Here is a 25,693-nt window from a genome sequence, read left to right as displayed (position 1 = left end):
AAAATATTCTTCCATCAGCTAACTTCTCTTTTTTAAAAAATTAATAAAAAAGTTATATAAATAATGGTTGCACCCCCCTACCCCAAAACTGATTGGGTTGGATCAGCTTAGGAGAACCAACACTTTGACACTTTTGGGGGGACAGGGGGTGAAAGGGGGTCAGGAACCAGAGATCTCCCCTCCACCCATCTGTCCTTCTCCAGTTACATCTGAGCAAAATCCTGTTTCTCTGGGGATACGAAAAAGGGGGAAAGTTGCTTTGCACTTTTTTTTTTTAATATATAGATATATATACGTATGAAATGACACCATGAAAAAGTTCGGGACCCAAATCCACCGCTGAAGTAGTTTTACAAAACCGAGCAATTTCACTGAATTGCACTGGAGATCCAATGGTGTGGTGGCAGAATCAGCCTCTCTGGAAAAATCCAGATTAATCCAGCTGGGACAAAAAGGTTTTGCAGGACACTCCGCAGTGTTTTATACAGGAGTTCCCAGTCTCTTGTTTAGGGTTTTCCAGACTTGTGGATGGAGTAGCACTTGTACTCCATGAGTAAATTCAACTCCAACACATCTCTCACCATCAGAAAACCCAGGCCTAGCACTCCAAAGGGTTTTGAGATGGTTTGACATCTCTCTCCCAGCTCCTATTTCAGCTCCACTGGATTTTTCCAGAAGGAGGCTTTTGCCCCAGTTCCTTCTTCAACGATAAGGCAAACATTGGAAAACGCTGGAACTAAAGACCCCCTGCCCAAAACACACCCACAGCGTGGTGCAGGGGGGAGAAGAAAAATAACCCACATTTGTTTTACCACCCTAGGTCAAAAGGCCAAGAAGACAAGTTCTCCTGATTTCAGAGTGTTAGTATATTTTATACACTGCCTATACATTTAACACATGTGCCTCGCTACTATTTAGTTATTTATAATTTTTTTTTAACCACAGGAGAATAAACCTTGCTATTTACAATATATAACAGGCAAGTACTATATCCACATGAACATAAATACAATTTGTGGTGGTTTTTTTCTTATTATTCTTTTTTTTTTTTTTTTTTTTTTTTTTTTTTTTTTTTTTTTTTTTTTTTTTTTTTTTTTTTTAATACTTACAGAAAGCATCCAGGCTTCAGTGCGTGAGTTATAATACACAGAAGAGCTCTTTCACTCAGTAGTTCATTCACTCTTTGCTGCTTTCTTCTAGACAAGCTTGGACAATCTGCCTTATTTCCCACCCATGTCTCTCTCCCCCACACTGCTGAACACACCAAGATTCCCTATCCCATCCCATCCTATCCCAGCATTTTTTTGGCCAGGATATCCATGCCAACACTCCCCTCTCTTCTAGGGACTCATTCTCCTCTCACACCAGTGCAATGTGGAGTTACTCCAGCGAGGTCAATGGAGACAGAGACACCAGTGAAAAGGAGGAAAATGAGGCCCATGGTTTAAATATAACAATAATAATAATAATAATAATTAATAATAATAATAATAATGCACATAAATTGCGGCCCATCCTTTAATTAAGAACAGATTAAAAAAAAAAGAAAGAAAGAATGTAGCCAGAAATAGTAATTCAGACCCCAAAATTCCTGTTTTGAGCAGGTTTGGATCTGGCTTTACTTTGAAGGGGAAGAGCTATTCTAGAACACACAAAAATGTAACAGTGAGTTTGCACATATGTGTGAGAGAGAGAGACAGAGGGAGAAAGAGAATTTAACATAATACCACATTGAAACCATAAGAAGGTCCTTCTGAAGGGCTTTACAATAAATAAATGTTCAATATTTATATATATATATATATATATATATATTTATGTGTCAAGGTGTGCATATATATCTATATATACACACTGAATAATAGGTTTCTAGGTGATTTATTTTTTAAACCATTAGATAAACTGCTCGGGGGTGACTTTCTCAAAAGCTGCAAGACCTTCCCGGTGCTTTGCTGGTTTGGAAGGTGGGAATTCCACATGTGGATTCCACCTTCGCTCCTCCAGCATTATCCCAACCTCCAGAATGGTACAGCAAATAAGGAAACACCAAAAAAGAGACATTTTGCTTCACTCTGCAGAACCATGGTGCTATTAAACAGTAACACCCTGTCACTCCCGCTGCCCCCTCCTCAAGATTTGATGCCAATGAGCCAGGTTGAATTGCAGGTATTTGTTACTAAGAAAACCCCAAATCTATCTTTTCTCTTCCCAGCAGATGCATATGAACAGCTTAAATATTAGTGGCTATAATTAGGGGGGGGCGGAATTAAATAAAAATAAGGAAAAAAAGACTGAAAAATAACAGTCCGTCTTGGCAAATTGCTCTCATTTTGTCTTACTAATATTTACTAATGCTTGAGAATCTCCTCTTTTGAACACCAGATCAATGGCTTATAGAAACTTGGTGGAAATTGCTACTACTGGACAATCAAAAATTGCTACCAAAAATCAAACAAAACACCCTCTGCTCCCCATTTTTAACTTAGAAAGCTTAATTCAGGCATTTGCTGGCTGCCTCCAATCCACTTTTATACAAAGAATATTGGCACGCCAAGTCCTGGATTGTAAATCTCCTCTTCCAAGCAAAAAAGAAATGCTGGAGGTTGTCATGTGTTTCACAGCATTGGAGTGATGAACCCCTGCAGTCAAATTTCTGGCTTCTCTCAGGTTGTCTCTGTGTCGATTGGTTATTCCAAATCCATGAGTTTGTTAGGATTTAGCAGGTGTGTTTTTAAAGTACAGCTCTTGATCTAGTGGTTAAAAAAAAAAATCATCTTAAGGTCATAGGGTTTACATACAGCTTGTGTCATGTACCACTGCCATGGTTTAGAGTAAATGGAATGATGACCTAGGAAAGAAAAGTCAACTCCTCCAGAGGTCTGATCCAGGCCAAAATGGCTGCTCCACAAGGCAAGACAGCCCCGGCTTCCAAGAGGCACTCGGATTCCTCTTGTCCTACTCAAGAGAAACACGTCAAAATTCAGCTGGCATAAGACTCAACAAGTTCCAGTTGGGATTTCTGAAGCAGTTACCACAGGTTGACCTCCATCAGCAAGAGGTGGGAAGAGGAGAGAAAAATAAATCATGCGCGAAGTGAAAATGAAACAAGTATCTAGTGGTTTAAAAAAAAATTTAAATTTAAGACAGCGATAGTGCTAAAGAGCCTGCATTTGGGTGAATTGTTTTAAATAAAGAACGGGACTGGACTGAAGGGGACAGGCACATCTGGTGTTCTGCTGTCTTCCCAACCTCTTTCTTGGATCTATTTCTGTCTGCAGCGTGGTGGACCCAACGTTTCCAAGCTGTACGTGGTGACGATGCACATGGATCCGGAGCTGTCATTAAAGAGCTGACGCTCCCAGTGGGTCTCTTTGTCAGAGCCTGGTTTGCTCCATGTGCAGAAACTCCACTGGAAGAACCTATCATTCCCTACAAATCCCTCTCCAGTTTTAGGAGAAATAAATGTCCGCTTCCGGCACCACCGCACTCAAGAGTGGAAAGATCTTTTGTATCAGCTCTCTAAGCAGATGGGTGAGCTCCAGGAATAAAGAAGTACAGGATATTCATGCCAAAGGGAATCTCTTAGCCCAGGAGTTCATGGAGGATGGCTGAAACAACGTTCCAAGGAGAAATGATCCGTCAAACTACGTAGACGACGAAGGTGAAGGTCAACTGGTGTCTAACCCCAGTGTGACAGGCACTTATTTCCACACGGTTGGACCTCATGAAAATTCAGTCTATAGGATAAACAAAACAAAAAACAAAACAAAAAACCCCAAAACAAAACAGCAACACAGCTGGGTCACCTGTACCCTACAAAGTGCTCATGTCTCAACATAGCTTCCAGATGCCAGAAGGTCAATCAAACCCTGTTTGTCTCCATAGGCAGTTCTCCAAGCTGGCCCATCCCCGGGGGCGGCCGTGCAGCAGAAGCCGCAGGTTGTGTCAGTCCTTGCAGGTGTAAACCTCCTCTCTCTGGGTGCACTGCTTGCACTCCACGTAGCAGCACCAACGCACCTGGCACTGGCACGGGCGCGTCACCACCCGGCTCTGCGTGTTGTGGCCCCGGCCGCAGCAGATGCTGTCGCAGTTCTTGTCCTTGTAACACTTCCGTCCCGAGGTCCCGGGGGAATACCGACTCATCAGGCAGAAGCTCGGGGAGTCGTCAATGTAGACGAGATCCGTAGTCCTTGGGATTTGATCGCTGTGGCCGGGGATGGATTTTTTAGGGGGGGAAATGTCGCCTTCCCCCGTGGCCTCGTTGGTGGTGCTGCCCACCTTGAGCGAGGTCTCGTACTTCTGCTTCAGCTGCTTCCCGATCTCGTGGAAGGGGGAGAGCTGCCTCCAGCACGTTCTGACGGTGCAGGATCCAGACACGCCGTGGCATTTGCAGGTGGTCTCCACGCCAGCTTTGATGACCTGCAGACACACACACGGCCCCAAAGAGAATCAGTCATGGCGGAGGAAATCAAAACAAGTAAAACACAACATTTTCTAGAAGACGCTTCAGGGACACCAAGTTGATGACAACACAAAAAGTATCTGTTGGAAGCAGACAGAAAACACATCCTACAGGAAATACTTCAAAAGGCTCTTAGTTCCCAGAGTATGACGTTCACCCGCAAAAACTTGCTTAATTGGCTAATTAAAGATACTGGAAAGGTGCACAAAGATTGTCCAGTGCTGCCACTCATTGTGTAGCCAGAGATCTGAAACTGTGATACAACTAAGAGATTAATACATATTTTAACACCTATTTGTCTTTGTCAATAATAAGTAGGTAAGATATAAAAGTGGAAGAAGTGGAAGGAGGTGGGGTGACACATGCTCCAGAACAGGAGTGTGGACAACAGGAACCTTCTCCATACCACAGGACCCCAAACCCAAGTACGAGCAGAAGGAATCTTGGTTCAGCACCATCAACTGACTGATGCTAAACAAAGGATCCCATCCTTTTCAAATCAACTGCAATAAAGAAGTTTCACGGCACAAAACCACATCCATCTACTTCGAAACAGCATTGGAATGTTCCAGCTCCCCTTCTCCAGAGAGAGATTTACACCTGGGGTACCTCCATGGGCAACTCAAGAGCAGAGATGTTATTTGGATAGCCACAGATACCCTACATTTTGCCCACAAATTATACACACAAATTTGTATTTCTAATTCTCCCATCCTGCCCCTTCCCCAAAATTAGGTTGTGTTGACTTTAAATGGGTAAGGTACAACCACTCCTTAAAACAGCAGGTAAGGACAGTTTGCTTGACAGAGCTGGGTCCTGACAAGGTACCAAAGTACTGTTGAGTGCCCTTCCTTTGGGCATCTACGGTACCTAAAAAAGAAGAAAACAACCTCCCCCTGTGCCCATGATGGCATCTGGCTATGCTGTGGCCTCCTGACAGCAGAGAGCTGGCTGCAGTCCATTTCCTGACCATCCGGTTCTTAATTATTTGGCTGCACAAATCCTGCTGAGCCCCATGTGCAACCGTGCAATAGGTCATGGACTCGGAATTGGGGCCTGGCCCAATTGTGATATTCCAGAAACATTTTTAGAAAGACAATATGCATAATGCAGCCTTCAGCAGAGCCTGTCCAATGGTCACACTTCATTCCTGTGACAGCCAAAGACCTTTGCAAGTGCAATCCAATAATACACAGTAGCATTCAAAGCGGTGACGGGTTACAGGGGGAGATGTGTTGCTGGTTATAGCGCTCAGCTGGGATGGCTTGGGTAAGGGCTGTCACGCTTTGTGTGCCAAAGTGTCTCGCCAAGTCCACAAGAAATCCCACAATGTCAGACAAGAGCGTGCAGAACACATTTCAACACCGAGGAGGGGGGGGAAAACCCCAACCCTCACCCGTCCCCTCCCTCGTGTAAAGTCCCGTTTCACTGCTTGTCCAGAAGTGAGAGCTGAGTTCGTGTGAAACAAAGCTCCTCCACCTGATTTCACGCCCACACCATCAGCAAACCGGGCAGAAATTGCTGGGATACTTGGAAAAGGGCTGCACACTGCAGTCATTCATCAGTTCAGGCTTTCCTCAACCTTTCCTCCTCCCCCAGTGCATTTGCATCTGCTCCACCTGGGAAAGGAGACAACCCCCATTGCACAGGAGCTGGGAAGGCAAGAAACCAACGGGAACTGGCTCAGCTTGTAGTCGTGCTCCTGGGCTTGGAGCTGATTGAACAAGACAGGGTCATGAAACTCAGGAAGGGAACCTGGAGTCGGGGCTGTTCTTGTCAGGAGCCACCTCTCTGGAGCTCTGTGGGAGCGCTGACATTGCAGGAGCACTACAGCCAAGGCATCCACGTGGGGCTGGTGGATACAGCCCAACACATGTTGGAAAACCTGATCCTGATGGATTGGCAGCTGGCTGATGGCACAGGACCTTCAGTCAGGTGTAAGCATGTAGGTTTAGGCACTTGAATCACACCAGCCAGCCAGGGTTGACCTCACCGAGGCAAACGCTCGAGTTTAAACACCTCAGTTTGAGAAACACATCAGAACTCTCATCGCAGTCAGGGCAGCCAAAGCAGGGGAGGACCCTGCAGTGAGGCAAACACCTGCTCCACTGAACAGCTCTCCAGGCTCCCACTGACAGCTGAGCACATCTCTATCACCAACAGGAGCCTGGGGACTCAGCCCACACAGAGGCACCTCAGTTCAGGGGATTCTGTGAGCAGAATCCCACCCTCTGGGCCAAACTCAGGTGTTTAAATATTTCCACCTAGCACTAACTGAGGTGCTTTAAAACATTCTCCTTGCACCAGCTGTCCTGGCAGCAGCATAAAGGTCTCTCAAGGGGTACTAATAAGCGTATTTAGGTAATTTAATTCTGTTCTCCTCATCTGGGCTCAAAGTTCCACATGAACCCCAGTCTGGATTTTCCTGACTCGCTTCTAGCTCCTTGTTAAGCAGTGGCTAGGACAGCTCTGGTGGACCAAAGCATAAAAGGTTTCCATTGTCCCTATCCCCATGAATGCACCAGTTCATGAAATCCAGCGTGTGGATTTTCCTATGGCTGCCGTGCGAGCGCGGTGCATCCCAACCGCCCCGTAAACCTTCTCCTGGAAGGACCGGGACGGGCTCAAGAATGTTACGAGGCAGCAAGAGTGAAAATCCTAGAAAAATTCCCTGCCCAGGCAGCCTCCCCTGCTGCTGTCAGTCACGCTGCAGCTCCTCGAGGCGCTGCGTGATGGGGAACTGCTGCCTCCGGGCCCCAGCCACCCACGAGCCAAAATGAATCTTGGCAAAGCCCCTCTGGTTCCCGTCCCGCTCCCCAGCTTCCACAACGACCTTTCCTCCTCTTGCTGCAAGCTCCTGTCAGAGACACTTAAATCCACCTCATTTCTTCAGGAAGCAGAGCAAGACTGATCCAAGTCAGCAGGTTGCTTGGAGAAAGCTTTGCTGGCTGGATCCTGGGACAAATGTCTGGATCACGCTTTCAAACCTGAAGGTCTTCTATCCTTCTTCCAGGATAGAAAAACACCGGTTTTATTTCCAAAAATCTCTGGGTTAGATGAGGAAGAATAAGGTTTTACCATATAAAATAATATTTCAAGAGCTGTAGTAGCTCCTGCTTTCTCTTCAAGGCTCATCACAGTTCAGAGCCTGATTTACCTCCATCCTACACAGACCTAAACCTGTTCTGAACTCACCACTGAATAACCACTTCATCCACACCAAGAATGTGGCCACCTGCACCTTTGTCACAGATGTGAAGCAGAATGGCTCAGCTTCCATCCAAGGCACAAAATATTTCGTGCTCCCCATGGCCCCAACTCCACAGCTACCACACAGCACCGGGGTTGTAGTAACTCAGGAGTAGCAGCAAGAAGGAGCATCCTTTTCGTACTGTCTGCTGTAGAGAGCTCCTACCATGAAAACAAAGCCAAACAAAGACAAGTGGTGGGTCAGGGATGACATCACACATGGGAATTCTGTCCTCCCTCTCTCCTCTGAACAACCACCTGGTCTGGCAGTCTCAGACAGAACAATTTGGGAGGAAAATAAGGATTTTCGCACTACTTCGCTTGACTTAGGAACACAAATTCCCACTGACCTTGCCATGAGAACACCCAATACTGACAAACGCAGAATGAGGAAAACACAAAGCAAGACAGAACCGTTTTTCCTGGGGTTTTCCTGCTCAGAGGAAATCAGATAGCGCTGCTGGACTGCCTTCCCAACTGGCTTTACATGGGGAAAAGGGATCACAGCAGAGCATTGCTATGCAACATGTAATCCTTCCTCCCAACAATGGTGCACTGCGAAGCTCAGACTAAGTGCCCCCGTCATGATCAGTCTCAGACATGCTGCAACACACAATTTCTCAGTGTTTTAGCTGAAACGCCGAGGACAGGATTCCCATTCATTCCCAGCTGGGTCACGGGGCTCTGGCAGTGGTTTTTTTTTTTTTTTTGGTTTTTTTTTTTCAGACAACTCTTGTCTGGGCAGCAGCAGCCCAGGGCGGACACCCGGCCGTGGGAATTCCTCGCTTATTGCTCCGCTGTCGTCATGGCTGGGCTGCGGCTCCAAGGCTTCAAACCATTCGCTATGGTTTGGGGGAGAGGAGGCAGCAAACCCTCCTGGCAGGCAGCTCATCCAGGGAAAAGCCTTGCCTGGCTTTGGGAAGGGCTTTGGGATGCTTCCCCACAAACCCAATCCTCTCCATCCCCCCTCTTCAATTTAAATAGGCTTAGTCATCCTCTCAGCTCAAGAATTAATGTTTGTTTGGACAGCAGCCACGGTCCCCACACACAACCAGTGGACCAGACTTGTCCCTTCACACTGGCCAGTGCCACTGGCTGAACTATAAAAGTTTCACAGATTGTTAGAAGTTGTCCTTTCTTTTTTCTTCTACCTTGTTAAAAAAAACTTTTTTTTCAGCCTGTTCTCAACCTGCTTTTTCAGAACAGTTTTCTCCTCCCACCACCCTTCCCTCTTTAAAAAACAGGAACATTCATATTTTAGTGACATAGGTATTAAAACACAAACATTTAAGCATAGAACAACATAACCCTGCTTAAAACTGAGAACTTCAGAAGTATTTTCCCCATGCTCAGTATTCCTAGCATGCTTCCCATGCTAAAAAAGCTCCACATAAACAACCAACTGCAATCACTTATGGGACACAGCAAGCAATTTTTTTTCCAGAGTATTGATTTCCAGGCCTAAGAAAGGCTTTGGCTGAGCCATTCTCAGCCTGAAAGGAGAGGAAAATCCAGAGAGCACGCCTGAGCATTCCTACCTGTCATAACCTGCAGCAATTAATACCAGTGGTGGCCCTGAAAACTGATCTGTACATTAAGAGCTCTTCTCAGGCTGTTATTTGCTGGGTTTGATTTGTACCTTGGTAAACATGTGATGCCCCATTTCTCACTGCAAACACATCCCTAAAAAACTGCCAAAAAGGATGCTTTATGCCTTGTGTTTTTTTGCACTCACCAAGTGGATTAAGCTCTGAAACAGCAATTATTACACATCACGAGGGCGCAGCAAAACCTGGAGTTGGACTGGAACTGTGTTAATGAGCAGGAACTGTGTGAGACTGGACGGTCAGTGCTTGTAAACACTGTCTCTGCAACAGGAGAGTTGTGCCTCCCTCCGCCTGTGTGTGACCTTTAGTGAGTCACTTAATCTTTCTGGGTCTCAGTTTCCCCCCTCTGCCCAACGGAGCTCCAGAAATGAAGAGGGGTGGCATGCTCTGATAACGTGTTATGTGATAGCTCATGAAGTTCCTCAGACAGATGATAGCTGGGCAAACATCTCCCTGATATGGAGAGTGCATCTCCAGCCCTCCGAAGAGATCCCTGCCAGCACTGCCCTGGGGGGAAAAGCCATTCCTCAGATGGAATTCCAAAATAAGCAAGTCAACAGCAAAGGAAAGTCCAGGCACCTCCCACTATCCTCTCCAGAGCATCCCAGATGGTTTCAGGTGTAGCTGTCTCAGGATGAGTCTGGACTTGAAGCCTACAAGGGTGACAAGGACCATGACAGGGGGCTGGGACGAGGCGACCTTTAAGGTCCCTTCCAACCCAAACCATTCCAGGATCCTTCAGAAACACTTGCTCTGCACAGACCAAAGCATCTTGTGCAAAAAACAATGAAGCCTCATGAAAGGAACCAATTTCAAACCAGGGAACTGCTCGAAGAGAGATCTTTTCTTCTTCATCTCTACCTCCCCATAATTCTGTATTAAATGCGCTCGGCTCTCAAGACAACTGTGGCTACACACAAACTTCAGGCAAAGGTTTGTGTCCCTCCTTCTGGAAGGATGAAGGAAAAAGGCAATGAGAACATGATAATTTTTTTTTTCCTAGGGTAACAGCAGCCCCTTTTAATTGTGCCCCTTGGATCTGTAAGACATGCTTGACCAGACATACCTCTGGAAGAGGTCAGCACTCCTGGGATTAAGAAACTTAGCAACGCTCCAGAGAGGGAGTTGGAAAGTCATGTTTAATGATACTTGGCTGAGAAACTGGGCAAATTTAATTAAAACATCACTTACTCAAGCCCAGTGGAACTAATTGAGTGCTCTAATATTCCTCCTTTTCATTAATGGGTTACAAAAGAGGGCTGCACTAGTGTGTACAAGGGGGAAAAGGGGGGAGGATAGAGAGAAGATGAGAGCTTTAGCAAGGCTGCCTGGGCTTCATTTAATATAACTCAGAGAAACTTCATTGCTGGCAACAGAGCTTTAATACAGTTGACTTCTCCCCCATCCCTTCCACACACACATCTCCCCCCAAAACACCCTCTCCACCCAAGACCCCTCGGAAAGAATGGCTGAATGAGGGAGAGTAGATCTGGCAAAGGAAGGGAAATTGCTTTTTTAATAAGTGGTCTATTCAGAGCTCCTGCTTTTCAATAAAGAGAAGGCTGGAGAAGTCCTGGTCTAATTACCTCATCCTCACACTAGACAAGCTCACCCTTTCATTAACCACTGAGGTCATATCATATAACTTGGTGAGCCACCACGGGCACAACATGTTCAGTGATTATTTCACTGGTGGCAGCAAAATTACAGGCAGCCCATCAAGGTTGTAAAAAGCAGAAGTAAAATCATAATTAAATGAGAACGTCTACCAAGAGACACTAAAACTAGGCGGGATAGGATCATGTCACCCTCGCAGAAACACACGGATTGTTTGCTGGTGTGACACCATGGAGAAACTGGTGTGGTGACCAGGAGGGGAGAAGGTTGCTTGCCAAATTAGTCAGTCCAGCACAGGTCCTTTTTTTGCTGGGTCTCAAGGGACTATTTGTATGTTTTGCCATGGTTGGGAGTAATTAGATGGGGAAAATGACACGTAAAAAATCAGTGAGGGACCACCAAGCTTGTGCTGTGTCATTCGTAGAGACTTCTCCACTCCCTCAGTGAACACACACATCCACACGCTGCAAGAACTCCAGCTCCAAACTGCTCAGCTCCAAAATGGCACCAATCAAGGCTGTCTGCACCCCTATACTGCCTTTGATCCACCCCAAATCAAGTCCAGATGAGTTATTGTTCCAATAACCACGCTAGGTTAGTCCAAAGTGGTTTCAGACTGCTGCAGTCGCTGGGTGAGCAAACCCTACTTGACAGTGGCAAAGTCTTTATGGCAGGAGTTGGTTGGTGAGCAGCTTCTTTGAAGACACAGAAAACGTGCTGAGAATCCTCTTTAACTCACTACCTTCCTCAAGGAAATTATCCACAAACTCAGCAAGGAATGCAGTAGTGCTCTCAGCCTCCATCCTCTCATCCCTGCACTTGCAGTGGGAACAGGAGGATGAACAGAGATCAAACCTGATATTAACCCACCCCTGAGAGCAAGCAGTGCCAAAGACAATCCATCCACCACATCAAGAGGGTCAAATTAGTTTCAATATTCTAGAGTCTGAAGCAAGTATTGCAAGTTTTGACTTTGTTGTCACAAAGCCAGCCTGGGTCCTCATCTCTGATCATCGTCTCAGTGACACCAAGTTGTGCCAGGGGTTTAGGGCCACATATCCCAGCCATACAGATGTGTGTTCTCCTGATCTTCTACCACCACCCTCCTGAAAGCTTCCTCCTCAACATTCCCTCCTTCTCTGCCTGGCTCCATTGTGGTGCTGTGAGCCTGGTGGGGTGCTTGGCTTGGCTTTCAACCACACCACGGCACAACGAATTCTTATATCCAGCAGCACAAACAGAGAAGTGATTTCAACTGCTGCTGCAAACAGGCAAAGGAAAGCTGTCACACAGCAATCCCAGCTCGACAGACACGTTGTGGGTGGACGAAAATAGGAACACTGGATCACTGACCTGCAGCAGAGGTCTGTGACTTGGACTGCCAGGAGGGCTCTCGGTGTCTGGACAACTGTCACAACTGTTACTCAGCTGTTTAGCTGCAGATATCACACTGTGAAACCACTGCCAGTGGCCAGAGTCCCACTGTGCCAAGGGAAGTGGAGGCAGAGGATGCTGAGAGTCCTGCATCTTCCCCTGGGAGCTAACTCGCAAGGATCAGGACACAGAAGGGAAGGTTGAACCTCTCCTGCTCATCCTTGGAGTTTGTTTAGCTCAAAGTCGTGCAGTGTAGAGCACAGATGATAATTAAGGACACAAACCCTAAATCCAAGAGTGGCCTCAGCCATATGGACATCCTGACTTCAGCTCCTGGGATTGGGAACCCTGGGAGTTGGGCCAAACCCATCTGGGAGGCTTTTAGCCCTGCCACTGTTGGTGGATACTCCTGGAGCTACAAGGACTTGCCAGTGGCAACCAAAGTCACATCCTTGGAGGTTTTGATGAGACTGTGACTCTGGAATGAAAGGAGAACCAGGACATCTCACAGAAACATCCAGCACGGAATCACAGCCTCCACGGGCCACCTTCTCCACTGCCATCCCATCTGCTACACACTCAACTCCAAAAGATGGGACAGAGCAACCAACACCAGGGTTGAAACAAGTTCCATCATCCTGCAAAGCCTGTTTCACACGTCAAAGAGCTGCCACAGGAGTTCAGAGACACTGAGCCCTTTAATCCAGAGCAGGAAAGCTGTCAGCCAAAACCAGACACCAGCTAAATCCAGGATATTTCTAATCCTGATCTCAGCACTGTCTGGGAGCATCTGGTAGTGGGGAGAGGGGGAGACACTTTGCTGGCCAGCCCTGGCTGGTGGCATTCCCCGATGCCCCAATTCCGTCGCGAGGAATGACATTTTATACATAGACACAGCAACAACTGAGCTGGGGTGGCCATTCCTAGAATGCACAACTGGCTGGGCTGCATTTGCCTGGGAAACTGGAGACCCAGGTCCCCCATCCCAGCCCCAAGCCTGCATCCAATCACACAGACAATAACAAGGCTCGAGGGCTATTTCTGGCCTTGCAGTATGTCCCCCTTGGAGGTTGGTGCAATGAAACACTGATCCTAAGCACCTGTGCTGGCCAATCTGAGGGATTTTCGTGTTGGAGCAACTCTAGGCTAGGTACAGCCAAGCATATTATGGGAGAAGGTGGAAAGCCTCTTCCTTTTCCCCTTGCTGGGATGACCCAGCACTTGCAGACACTTTGTCCTTTACATCTGTCATGGAAAATGCTGAGCTGGAAGGGACCCACAGGGATCATCGAGTCCAAATCCTGGCCCTGCACGGGACAAACCCAAAAATCACACCATGTGCCCTGGAGCATTGTCCAAATGCTTCCTGAATTCTGGCAGTCCTGCAGGGAGGCCCCTAGGCAGCCTCAGAGGAGGTGTAAAGAGCAGGAAGAGAGGATAAAGACGGGAAAAGAAAAAAGGGACTCTATAACCAAGCACCATCTCCTGCTCTAGGTGACACAGAAGGTTTCTGTGCTCTAGGTGACACAGAAGGTTTCTGCCAGAAGACAAAACTGAAGGGACTGTTAGGTCTGAGGTCAGCCAGAAATTAATCTCTCCACCCTGGTTCCCTGCCAGCTGTTTCTCCAGCCAGTTTTAAAGAAACCTGGCCAAGGAGATGCTACACTGTCCATGCTCTACTGAACTGCTGCTAGAGAAGTGTCCCTCAAGGACCTGTTGTGGCAGTATAAAATCCTTCCTCCATGTCCTACCCCATGTAAGCCTGAGGAATCTGTCTTTCCATCTCTTTGTGATACAAAACCCTCTCCTCCCTGTGGGAAACCAGCAATCTTTGTCTCCACCTCGTATTTCCTAAACCTGACCAGTCCCATTTATTTCCCTCTGGTCTCCAGTGGTTTTGCACAGCGAAAACCAGGGCATAATCCCGCAACTCAGATTTCTCCCCTCCAGAAGGAGCACCGCTCCATCCATTTCACATCCAACATTCCTATTCCACACCCAAGAGCAGCATTATTCCCCCCAAAACCCCACAGCAGCGTGACCCCCCACCACCACCCTGCGGGCGCCTTCAACGCACCTTCATGCCCACCAGGTTGTTGTGGAAGTCCACCCTGGCTCGCAGGTCCTTGTTGGGCTTCCTCCCCAGGAACTCCTTGACGAACTTGTTGCTGTACTTGAGGTTGTCCCCACAGCCTCCCCACTGCCAGGCCTCCCTGTTCTCCAGGTCGGGGGCCTCGTCGCAGGTGCAGCGCTCCATGCGCCCCGCGCTGCATGCCTTGGCCATGGCGTGGGTCAGCCCTGCCGAGGAGATGGCGTACAGGAAGGCTGTCTCCTTAAAACCTGCAGGGACAGGAGGGAGAGGCTCTAATTGCAGCTTAAAGAAAGGGAAAAAAAATACCTCAGGAGATGGAGGTAAAACTTATGGGGAGAAGAGCGTGAGTTGTGTCACGGGGTAATGGAGTGGTAAGGTTGGAAGGGACCGCAGTGGGGCAGCTGGTGGCACCTCCCTGCTTCATCCCAGGGCCATCCCAGAGCACGGGGCTCAGGATTACATCCAGACCACTCTGGAATGTCCCTGGCGAGGGAGACTCCACACCAGTGCTCAGTCACTGCCCAGGAAAGAAGTTCTTCCTCAAGTTCAGGTAGAATTTCCTGGGCACCAGCTCCTGCCTGTTCCTCCTGTGGCACTGCTGGGCACCTCTGGCAAAAGCCTGGGCTGTGCTCCTGACACCCTGAAAGCATGGCAAGCTCTACTTGCATCACTGATGGTGAAGAGGGCACGGGGGAGGGCAAGGAATGATGGACAGAGGTGGCACAAGCCAGGATTCAGGAACGCAAATGGAATCTGGCCAGCTCGGTGGCTGTCACTCTGTGTCACTCACAGTCTCTGCCTGAAAATGGAAAGAGTTGAGCAAGAGTTGCCCCATCCCTGGAAGTGTCCAAGATCAGGCTGGGCAGGGCTTGGAGCAACCTGGTCTACTGGAATGTGTCCCTCCCCATGGCAGGGGGTGGAACTGGATGAGCTTCAAAGTCCCCTCAAAGCCAAAGCATTGTTTGACTCCATGAAGAGTGGGACAGGACATGGAGGTACCACTGCTGCTACCAAGGGGACAGCAAACTGCAGGAACCCAGCACAGACTTCCAATCCTCCTCATTCTTCCCTCTCCTCCTGAATCAAATCACTGGGTCCTGCTCCAGACTGGCAGAATTGCTGACAGGTGACACCTGAGCGCTGGGAAGCAGGAGATGTGTCACCCAACGCAGCACCTCACTCAAAAAAATCCCCAATTTACACCTCAAACCTACCATGCACAGCCTTTCTTTACACCCCCACACTCACCTGCAGGGATGTGACAGCATCCACGCCCCCGACAGGCAAATGACACCCAGAGGGACCCACGGTTTCAATCCAAATTATAAAAGCCAGAAATAAAAAGCAAATATGGCAGTATTTATAGCTGCCCATTCTCCAGCTATGGAAGCTGTAAACGACTGCATATTTGAGATGCAATTCCAGAACAGCTTTGGATGGGACTCAAGAAATCCCCCACTCAAAAATAACACAAGTGGATGGTGACAGTAGTGGATATATCTGTGAGCTGGTGTGTCAACCAAGGACATGCAGAGACACTGCCAGGTCATTTTTGGAACTGTTCCTTGGGAGGTTCATGACAGTCCAAGCAAACTCATGTGGTCGTTCCCAGAGTCTGCCTTCCCAAAACACTCCCAGAAGCAGGAAGACTGATGAAAATCCACCCCAGGAGACTGAGGTTTGGTCCTCCCAAGGCTTCTGAGGTTCTACTTTTTCCCAGATTGTGGTAGGAATTACCCAATCATTCTACTGCTCACCTGGAAAAGGAGAACAAGAGCCTTTTCCTCACCAGAAACAACACTAAAATACAAAAGGTTCACCTCTGCACTCACTGAGGACACCACAAAGAGTGGTGAGAGCTAAAATAACAAATTTTCTTTTCTCCCTGAAGTCAGACCATGTCCTCTGACAGCCCAGAAACACCTTCAGCACTGCAAATACTCCATTGGGAGTGGCGAGAGAATCCTTAATTCACACAACAAAAAACTCATGGGTACCCAGATGCCTCCTCTGGGTAGAAAATACCTCCTAAGCATCTCTCATCCTTTGTCAACTCTGTTTTTCTACTAAAATCCTTGGTTTGTTTCTACACCCCAGGTCAGACTACCCACAGGCCTGTCCGAGGGATGCCACTATCAAGGACAGATGTTCCCAAGCCTCTGTGCTGCCGGGTTGGAGAATTCTTGCCACAGCTACACGGAATGAAGAGGCGCCAGTGTCAAGCAGAGAATCCTCAGTGGGATGGGGCGTGCAAACCCTGCCCTGGAGATCTGAGCCTGCAATCATGGCGTGGTTTGGGTTGGAAGGGACCCTGAGATCCATCCTGTCTTGGGCAGGGACGCCCCAAGCCCTACCCAAGCTGGCCTTGCACACGTAGCTCCCAGCCATCAGCCTTAATTGATTAATTAGGCAGCCCAGCTCTGCACCCAGCTCTGAATTCGGAGCGGTTGTGGAATCCCAGCAGAAAGTCAGCGCCGTGCGACCACAACGCATTCCAGACCTGACAGAAAGCCAGGAGGAACAGCTCATCTGCCAGCTTCTCCCTTTCCACCAGCTTTGTTTCGACTCCTCCCGTTCTCCACCACTGAGAGCTTCCCAAATTCCCCGTGCCCATCAGCACGGGGATCATCTCACAGCTCCCAACGAGCTCCATGTGACATTTGGCTCTGGCCAGATTTTAAAGCCATCTCCACCACGCACTATTTGATTGCACCAAGATATTTTGTAACAAGATAATGAGCTTTAAATCAATGCAGGCATTCTAAGCCCCAGTGCATTGACAGTCTGCCGGGCCTGGCTATCCAGTTTCAGCCATTTCCAAAATTGTGCACGAGTATCCAAAGAGGATAACGAGTCCCTTAAACAATCCCCTGTTATTTTAAGAAACGGGGCTGCATCAGCCCAAGCTGCAAACCAGCAGCCAGGGCTGGTCTGGTGACCAAAGTGTAAAAAAGTTTCTGCCCCACAGAGGGAGAAACTTTTAGGTGAAAAAAGTGGGGTTTTTTCCTCCCCCTTTTTCCTTTCTCCCTGCAAAGTCCTGGGGGAGGAGAAACAAGCTCTCAGAGATGAATTTGGAAAGCTGTGTCCTAGTGGATGATACACACCAGCCTTTGCCCTGGGGTACCACTTGCTGCAATGCTGAACCAGGAGCCAGCAGCTCCCGGAGAGGAGGAGGAGGAAGATTTACAGAGCACTGTGTTACTGCTCAGGAACACCAGCTGAAGGATTTACAGCACCGGGGCAGGGCAGAGATGCTGCAGGCATATAAAGCACGGCAGGATGAGACAGCAGCAGAGCCCTGCAGCCCTCAGAGCTCTCATTTATCACACAGCTCCCTGACAAGGGCTGCCATGGGGGGGTCTCTGTGGGCTTTTAACTCCAGGCTGCCCCGCAGTGCCCAGGGGACAGGCAGGTCTGAAGGAACGAGCTGTGGCCTCCAGGTGTCAGCATGAGAAAGTGCTTGGCTTCCCCAAGGCACCACTAATCCAGGGACTCCTCTGGCATGCGGGGATATTTTTAAATGTCTTGCAGCTCTGGCCGGACCTCTTGGGTTTCATAAGGACTTTCCTTGTTTCCACCAGTCAGTGACAGTGCATTAGTTAAGCCCCGGTGCTTCTGAATTACTCCTCCTCACTAATTAGCCCTGCAAACCTCTGCTCCTATCTTTAAAGGCTTCACACCATGGCTTTTGCAGGTCCAGGCCCATTGCTGAGTGTGGGACTTCCTGTGAGTCACTGAAGTCCTGGAGACCCTAGAACGCTGTCTGTAAAATGGTGCTGCAGCCTGGAAATAAGAACGGGATTTTGCTGGGAGGGTGGACGAAACTGGACTGTATATGGAGACACAAAGAAAAGAACTAAAAATATCACCTTCTCCTCCAACACTCCTAATTTCTGGCTATCTCCACCTGAGCTGGGGGAAGATGTGTGGGAATTACCCACTGCCCACATCCATGGCAGTAACAGCACAAAACCATTTGCAGGTTTTGCCCTGTACTGTGACAGGGTTCCCCTTGGCCCCTCTAAGAGGACAGCACAGAACAGTCTGGTTTGCCTTATTTCCTTAAAAAAGGCATTTTCTCAACTTCTTTCCTGACTGACTGGCATAATAAACAGGGTAAATAAATAGGAGAAATAAATAGGAGAAATAATAAAGAGGGGACAGCTTTGGGAGCTTCCCAACCCTCTCCTCCAGCAGCAGCTCAATTTCCAGCAGAAATGGGCAGAAAATGCAGCTCCTGGCTGCAGAGACCTGCACAAACACCTCCAGCCTCCAAGGAGAGCAGCCAGGGCCAGCAGTGGGAAGCAGGCAGGGCAAGCCCATAAATTACCTCCATTAGCACATTCTTTGCCTGCCCTGCTCTTCCAGGGATGAGCTCCAGCCTTGCACAGAGCTCTTGGTGGTCCTCAGGGGAAGCACCACCAGCAAAGGATGGCCCAGACTGGCCATCAGGGCAGGAGGAGATGAGTGCAGGGATCCCTGAGACCCCTCAGACTCACCTCCCTTGAGGAGAGCCCCGAGACCCCCCCAGACTCAGCTCTCTTGAGGAGACCCCCAGATTCACCTTCCTTGAGGAGACCCCAGACTCGCCTCCCTTGAGGAACTGCCAAGACTCACCTCCCTTGAGGAGATCCCCAGACCAGCAGACCCCCCCAGACCCACCTCTCTTGAGGTCCCCCAGAGTCACCTCTCTTGAGGAGCCCCCTGTGACCCCCCAGACACGCCTTTCTTAAGGAGACACCGGACTCATTTCTCTTGAGAAGCCCCCCAGACTCACCTCCCTTGAGGACCCCCCCCAGACTCATTTCTCTTGAGGAAACCCCCTGAGATCCCCCAGACTCACCTCCCTTAAGGAGCTCCTGTGACCCCCCCCAGACTCACCTCTCTTGAGGACCCCCCTGTGACCCTCCAGACTCACCTTTCTTAAGGAGACACCAGACTCATTTCTCTTGAGAAGCCCCCAGCCCCCAGACTCACCTCTCTTGAGAAGCCCCCCAGACTCACCTCCCTTGAGAAGCCCCCCAGACTCACCTCCCTTGAGAAGACCCCAGACTCATTTCTCTTGAGGAGCCCCCAGACTCACCTCCCTTGAGAAGCCCCCCAGACTCACCTCCCTTGAGAAGACCCCAGACTCATTTCTCTTGAGGAGCCCCCAGACTCACCTCCCTTGAGAAGCCCCCCAGACTCATTTCCCTTGAGAAGCTCCCCAGACTCACCTCCCTTGAGAAGACCCCAGACTCACCTCTCTTGAGGAGGCTGGCGCGGTAGCGGCCCTCGAGGGTGCAGTTCCAGCGCTCGAAGCGGAACTGGTACTGGCACTCCAGGGCGCTCATGCTGATGGCCTCCATCAGGGTCTCGGCCACGCCGGGGTCGCGCCGGCACATCCGCCGCTGCTTCTTCTCCAGCTTCAGGCGGTCACACACCTTGTAGTGGGCCTTGACGGCCGCCTCCTCCATTTCCGAGGTCAGAGGGAGGATGGTCAGGGGTTCGTTCCCCGTCAGCCTGCCGAGAAACACGGGGGCACCATGGTGAGGGCAGGAAAAACAAAAACTTACTGCAAGAATTCCCAGAATGACCAGGTTGGAAGAGACCTTCAAGACCATGGAGTCCAAGCCAGCCCCAACAGCTCAACTGAACCCTGGCCCCCAGTGCCACATCCAGGCTTTGTTAAACACACCCAGGGATGGGGACTGCACCACCTCCCCGGGCAGCCATTCCACAACTTTATCACCCTTTCTGTGAAAAACTTTTTCCTGCTATCCAGCCTGTATTTCCCTTGGTGCAGCTGGAGGCTGTGTGCTCTGGTTGTGTCAGTGCTGCTGGAGAAAGAGCCCAGCCCCAGCTGAGCACAGGCACCTTTCAGGAGCTGTGCAGTGAGGAGGGCACCCCTGAGTCTCCTTTTCTCCAGGTGAGCACCCCCAGCTCTGAAATTCTCCCCCGTGAGGGTGGTGCGGCCTTGGCACAGGTTGCTTAGAGAGTCTGTGGTTGCACCATCCCTGGAAGTGTCCAAGACCAGGCTGGATGCTGAGCAAACTGATCCAGTGAGAGGCATCCCCACCCAGGGCAGGGGCTTGGATCTAGATGGTCTTTAAGGTCCTTCCAAGCCAAACCATTCTGGGATTCTATGAAATACAGCCTGTGATAGAAATGGGGTCACTGGTGGGATCAGGATCTCCTGGCTGGGCATCCCTGTGGACTTGATTTTACAGTGAGGCTCCTCACAGTGTGTGTGCAAAGTGGCAGCAGGAGAAGGGAAGAGGAAATATCTGGATTTATGCTCCCTACCAGATTTCACAGAGCTTGTTTGGACATAAAGCCTTAGCCACTTCCACCACAGGACTGTGCTTAAGACTGAAAGTGGAAAGAAATCAATTCAGGTGCCTCACTGCATGAACTTGGGCAAAAATACATGAGTACCACTGTCACTGTCCTGGGCATAAACAAAACAATCATTATAGCCCACCAAGCAGAACCAGAACCCAGCTGGGGAAGGGACAGAGGATGATTTGTCCCATCAAAGCCCAAGAGACACCCTGAGAAGGCACAGGAAGCCACCCTGCCCTCAGCAGAAGAGATCCTGACACAAAACCCAGCGAGCCTGAGGCTGGAGAGCAGGATACACTTTCGAGGAGATGCTGCCAAAAGTTTTTACAAGACAGAACAAGCTCAAAACCTAAAAAAAAACCCCACAACCCAAAGAAATTTGTGTCCCTTTACCACGTCCCCTCCCTCCCCTGCCTCTCCCAGCACAAGGTCCTTGACTCCACAGTGGGCAACAAAAGATGCCAGCGGACTGTTCCCGGTGTCGAGTGACGAGCTGCTGGAAAAGGACCAGGCTGGCATGGTCCCCAGGAGCAGAGAGGCTGCAGGAACATCTGCTGGGCTCAGGAGAGCTTTGCTGGCCAGGCTGCTGTGGCCCTGTACTGTCCTGGCTGTGCCCTGCTCCGGCCAGGTGCCAGGCCCCACAGTCAATGGGAATCGCTGTCCGGGCTCGCACAGCACCTGCAGACACGTTCCCCAGCCAGAAAGGAAGAATGGCTGAGATCCAGGGCTGGGAACATGCTGGAATGGTGCAGTCCTGCACTCGGCAAGGTTGGGGGCTTCTTGGACAACTCCAGTGCTGCGGGAGCACTGGGAAAGTATGGGGTGTTGGGAATGCGAGGGGAGCTCCCTTACCCCCTTTGCTGAGATGCTGGAAACCCTTTAAAGCCCCTCCTGCCCTGCAGGAGCAGTGATTTCCTGGTTTTAATGAATATTTGTGTCTAATTAATGGGATGCAGCCTGCCAGCAGCACAGGCACTCAGAATGCTTTAACTCCCAAACTTTGGTGCACAATGGGCATAAAATCCTGACCCGAGTCCCAGCCAGGCACATCCAGTACAGATCCAGTCATTGCTGAGGCATTGATGAGGTGATTTAATATCAGATATCTCTGGAGGGGGCAAAAATGGCTGAGGTGGGACATTTGGAACAAAGATGTGCAGGAAAATGTTCTCCTCCAGTTACATCCAAAGGTATTGATATCTCCAGAAAAACCCTGCGCTGGTAAGAGGGATTTGTGGGAAACATGGAAAAATATCTTTCCTCAAGTTTCCCCCAAAATAATAATTTTAAAAAATCTGAAAGGCCAAACAACAAGGTCTAGTTGAAGCATATTTTAACCCTTTCATTTCTGGTCTGTCCCAGCTGCTCCCCAAGGAAAGGGGGACATCACCCAGCCCTGGTGTCTCCCAAAACTCAGCCAAAGCTCCCAGGAGGCTCATTCAGGAGAGAGCTCAGTCTGAGCTTCACTTGAGCAAAGATCTGTAACAAAATACCCAGGACATTAATTCCTGGCTTTCCTGGTACTCTAAAGATTCATTTCTGCAAACTTTCATGGTTGGCACAAGAGGCCCTCAGCTGGCAAAGGAGAGGGAGGGAGGCGTCCAAGCATTTCCTAAGCTCCCTCTCCCCATTTTTTCTTTCCAGCTGAGCAGGGATTGTTCACCTAAATGGTCTGGAAAAAGCTCAGAGGGTCCTGTAGCAGATGCCTCTTGGAGTGAGGAGGGAGATGGGAATTGATTCTACAGCCAAGATTTCTGCAGAGCAGTTGGTGATTTTCACCCTCTTCCCACCTTCCCCCCTCAGGTGCTTGGCTTTGGGATACTTCAAGTTCCAGTTTCCCACAGATCAGCCTTCCAAAGCTGGCTGATAGCAACGTGTTTAGGTGACTTTTGACCAACAAAAGTCACCTAAACACACACAAAATAAAGATCCAGGGACCAGCAGATGGTAGGAAATGGTGCTTCACAGTGCCACAGCTTTTGGGAGAACAACCCATGTAACACCACAACGAACAGAGATCTGCCCATCACTGCCTGCATTATTGCTCAGTTGGGATTCATGGTGCTTCACGGTGCCACAACTCTCCCACAGCTTTTGGGAGAACAACGAACAGAGATCTGCCCATCACTGCCTGCATTATTGCTCAGAAGCACCCCTGGCACAAGCCAAGGAGCAAACTGAGGGGGAGAAGGGGTTTTCCCTCGCCAGCACGCAGAAACTCTGCCAGGTGAAGAGCAGAAGCCACACACACAGACCCACACACACATTTTCCCCACGGGGGCCCTCGGCTCCGCACGCACATTCCAGAGGCCCTGGGAGCAGGGGGGTGAGGTGGCACTTTCCAGAGCGTGGCATCAATAACAAAGCACAGGCAGAGCCAGGGAGAGCTGCCCCACCTGACACGCTGCTGCATGGAACCCTTCTAATCCCATAAAGCCCTTTTATGCAACCTCGGCTGAGTGAGGTCCTGTAAGGCAACGGTGTCAGTCGGACGCTTTCTCAGCTCCTCACAAAGGCCAAGCTGTTCTTTCCAAGGAAATGTTTCAGCGTGTGTGTGTTTGTTTTTTACACACTCAAGCCACGGCTGTTATGGTGGAACTGCCAGCCAGAACCCTGTGATTGTGTTATTTTGCTCCAAGAAGGGGCTGAGTGGGAGATGGAGTGGACACCTCTGAGTGGAAAAAGGGTGAAACTGGATGATCTTTAAGATTCCTTCTAAGGCAAACTGTTTGAACCTAGATTCCAAAGGATTGTGTGTGTGTGTGTCCACCAGGAACCTGGAGAGAGAGCAAACAGCTCATTGCACACAACCCTTTTACCTCTCTGGAAGTTAACTCTGAGAGCAACATCAACCTCCAGAGTCAAGAGACTGTTCATAGAATTCAGGATTTTTAATTTCTGCTTCAGAATTTTGCACCTCGTAGGCCCCTTCCAACTCAGGATGTTCTGTGGGTTTTGACCTAATCTTGCCCAATTTCTGCTCCAAGTGCAACATCCAAACCTCAGGAGGACCTGGCTGCCCTGTGCCACACCCACCACGCTGAGAGGAACCTTTGCAGCATCATTTCTGCTATTCCCATTCCAGTCCCACCAGTCTGAAGCTGGGAAATCAGAAGGTTTATCATTAATTGACATAAAAAGCAAGACCCATCTGGTTTGCACACACTCTCGTGGTGTCACTTCCTTGGTCATGAACTTCATCTCAAACATTGCTAATTGAATTTTTTTTCCTGGAGTTCAATCACCCAAGGATTTGGGAGAGATCCCAAGCAGAGCCCTGGCCACTACAGAGGCCAAATTTTATCTGTGACATCATGGAATTATTGCCCTTCCAAGAGGCAATTCAAGACAGATCCTGCTTCCCACTCATCTCAGGGGTCAAGAGCTTTTACGGCCTCATCAGCTCACACTTCCATCAGTGCCCCTGGACTTTCCCTTGCTGAAGTGGGGACTTTCCTGGTGGAGATTTGAGCAGGATGAGGCAGATCTAAGGCACCAACACAGACCTGTGAGTGCACCCTCAGTTTTGAGGTGCTCCAGAGTTTCCTTTGCAAGTGCCACTGGAGCTGGGATCCAAGGTGAGTTGTTTCCTCTGCTGCTCCCATCTGGAATGACGGGGCTGCTGAAATCTGCATTCCTATCCCACTTCCTCCTGGATTAGGAATTTCTCTTCGGTCCATCTGTACAACGACTGAATTAATTCTGGTTCCACTTTCCACATTAATTTTTTCCTGTGGAGTTGCCACACTTCCAGCCCTTTTTCTTCTCTTTCCACCACTTTTCCTTTAATAATTAAAAAAAAGCTTTTGGAAAATTGACAACTTGACCACGAATCTTCATTACAACACCTAAATTAATGATTGCACAGCTCAAGGAGTCTGAGTTATGCTGGACACCAGGCCTAAATTATTTTATTTTGCACCCAATAACCTCCAGTTGCTCTCTCTCTCTCCTATCATCACATTCCCTCTCCATGAATCTTTCCTAAATTGATTTATCACACTCCTCCTCCCACAAAGGCTATCGAATATTTGAAGTATAAAAACCCAAAAGTCCAAGAAAAAAAGTCTGAATTTCAGGGTGAGTGATGAAGATTTGATATTTGGAAGAAGAGCTGGACCTGGAAGGCTCAACCACCTCATTCTGCACTGTCTTGTTTGGGTTTTTAAATGTTTACAGTTTAAAGTGTCCACACGAACTCTAAAATAACCCAGATCTGCTTAGATTACAGAAAAATAAGGCTATGGATTCTCCAAATCTCAGGCTTCCAAAATGAAATCTCAGCAAGTGTTCACAAAGATGGTTCTGTCAGAATTCTCCACTTCTACCTCACCCCTTTCCCAGTGTAATTTTCCCAGTGATCTCCTGAGAGGATGCTGTGACATTGTGAGGATCAGGGAAGGTGACAGGAGGAAAAGTGTTTTTCCCAGCCTGAGGGAATCCAAACCACCCAGGCCTTTACAAGACAGAGCTGAACCCCAGCTAGAAATCAAACCCAGCTTTGCTAAAACTCATCTTTGCTAGTTCCGCCGACCCTCACGGCCGTGCCAGTTCTCTTCCCTCAGGACCATTCCCAACCAGCTCTGCCCTGGGCTCACCTCTCCCTGTCATTGTCCCTGAACAATGAGGCCTTGCTGTGGGAGACCATGAAACAAAGCAATTGGAAACTCCAGCAAAGAGTGCAGCAATTCCCACCACAATTACGCCCCAATGGCTGTTTTGATCCTTATCTTCCTCTCAATAGCGTGGCCAGAGCTTTCTTTAGGTGACAACCTCTCAAATGTCACTTCCTCCTCAGTCAGCAGTGCCCAAATCTCAGTTGCAGCTTCTAGAGGAGTCACAGCCCGCAACACAGAGGCTACTAGCCACACAGAATCACAGAATTCCCAGAATGACCAGGTTGGAAGAGACCTTCAAGACCATGGAGTCCAAGCCAGCCCCAACAGCTCAACTGAACCCTGGCCCCCA

The 25,693-nt window shown here is 49.1% G+C and overlaps 1 protein-coding gene across 1 annotated transcript in view; it reads right to left on the bottom strand.

Annotated features, from left to right (window-relative positions):
- Positions 1–2,836: 2,836 nt before the first annotated feature.
- The window catches only part of WNT9A (Wnt family member 9A), a 53,969-nt gene continuing 31,112 nt past the window's right edge, over positions 2,837–25,693 (bottom strand). The window contains exons 2-4 of the mRNA XM_041408861.1: positions 19,644–19,903; positions 14,387–14,649; positions 2,837–4,419 (exon numbers count right to left, since the gene is read on the bottom strand). Coding sequence (XP_041264795.1) covers positions 3,946–4,419; positions 14,387–14,649; positions 19,644–19,903 — 997 coding nt within the window. The 3' untranslated portion in view covers positions 2,837–3,945. The remainder of the gene's footprint in view (positions 4,420–14,386; positions 14,650–19,643; positions 19,904–25,693) is intronic.

The sequence above is a fragment of the Onychostruthus taczanowskii genome, unplaced genomic scaffold, assembly GCF_017590055.1.
Source record: "Onychostruthus taczanowskii isolate IOZ18803 unplaced genomic scaffold, ASM1759005v1 scaffold3, whole genome shotgun sequence".
NCBI lineage: Eukaryota > Metazoa > Chordata > Aves > Passeriformes > Passeridae > Onychostruthus > Onychostruthus taczanowskii.
This window is presented reverse-complemented; position numbering and strand designations above follow the sequence as displayed.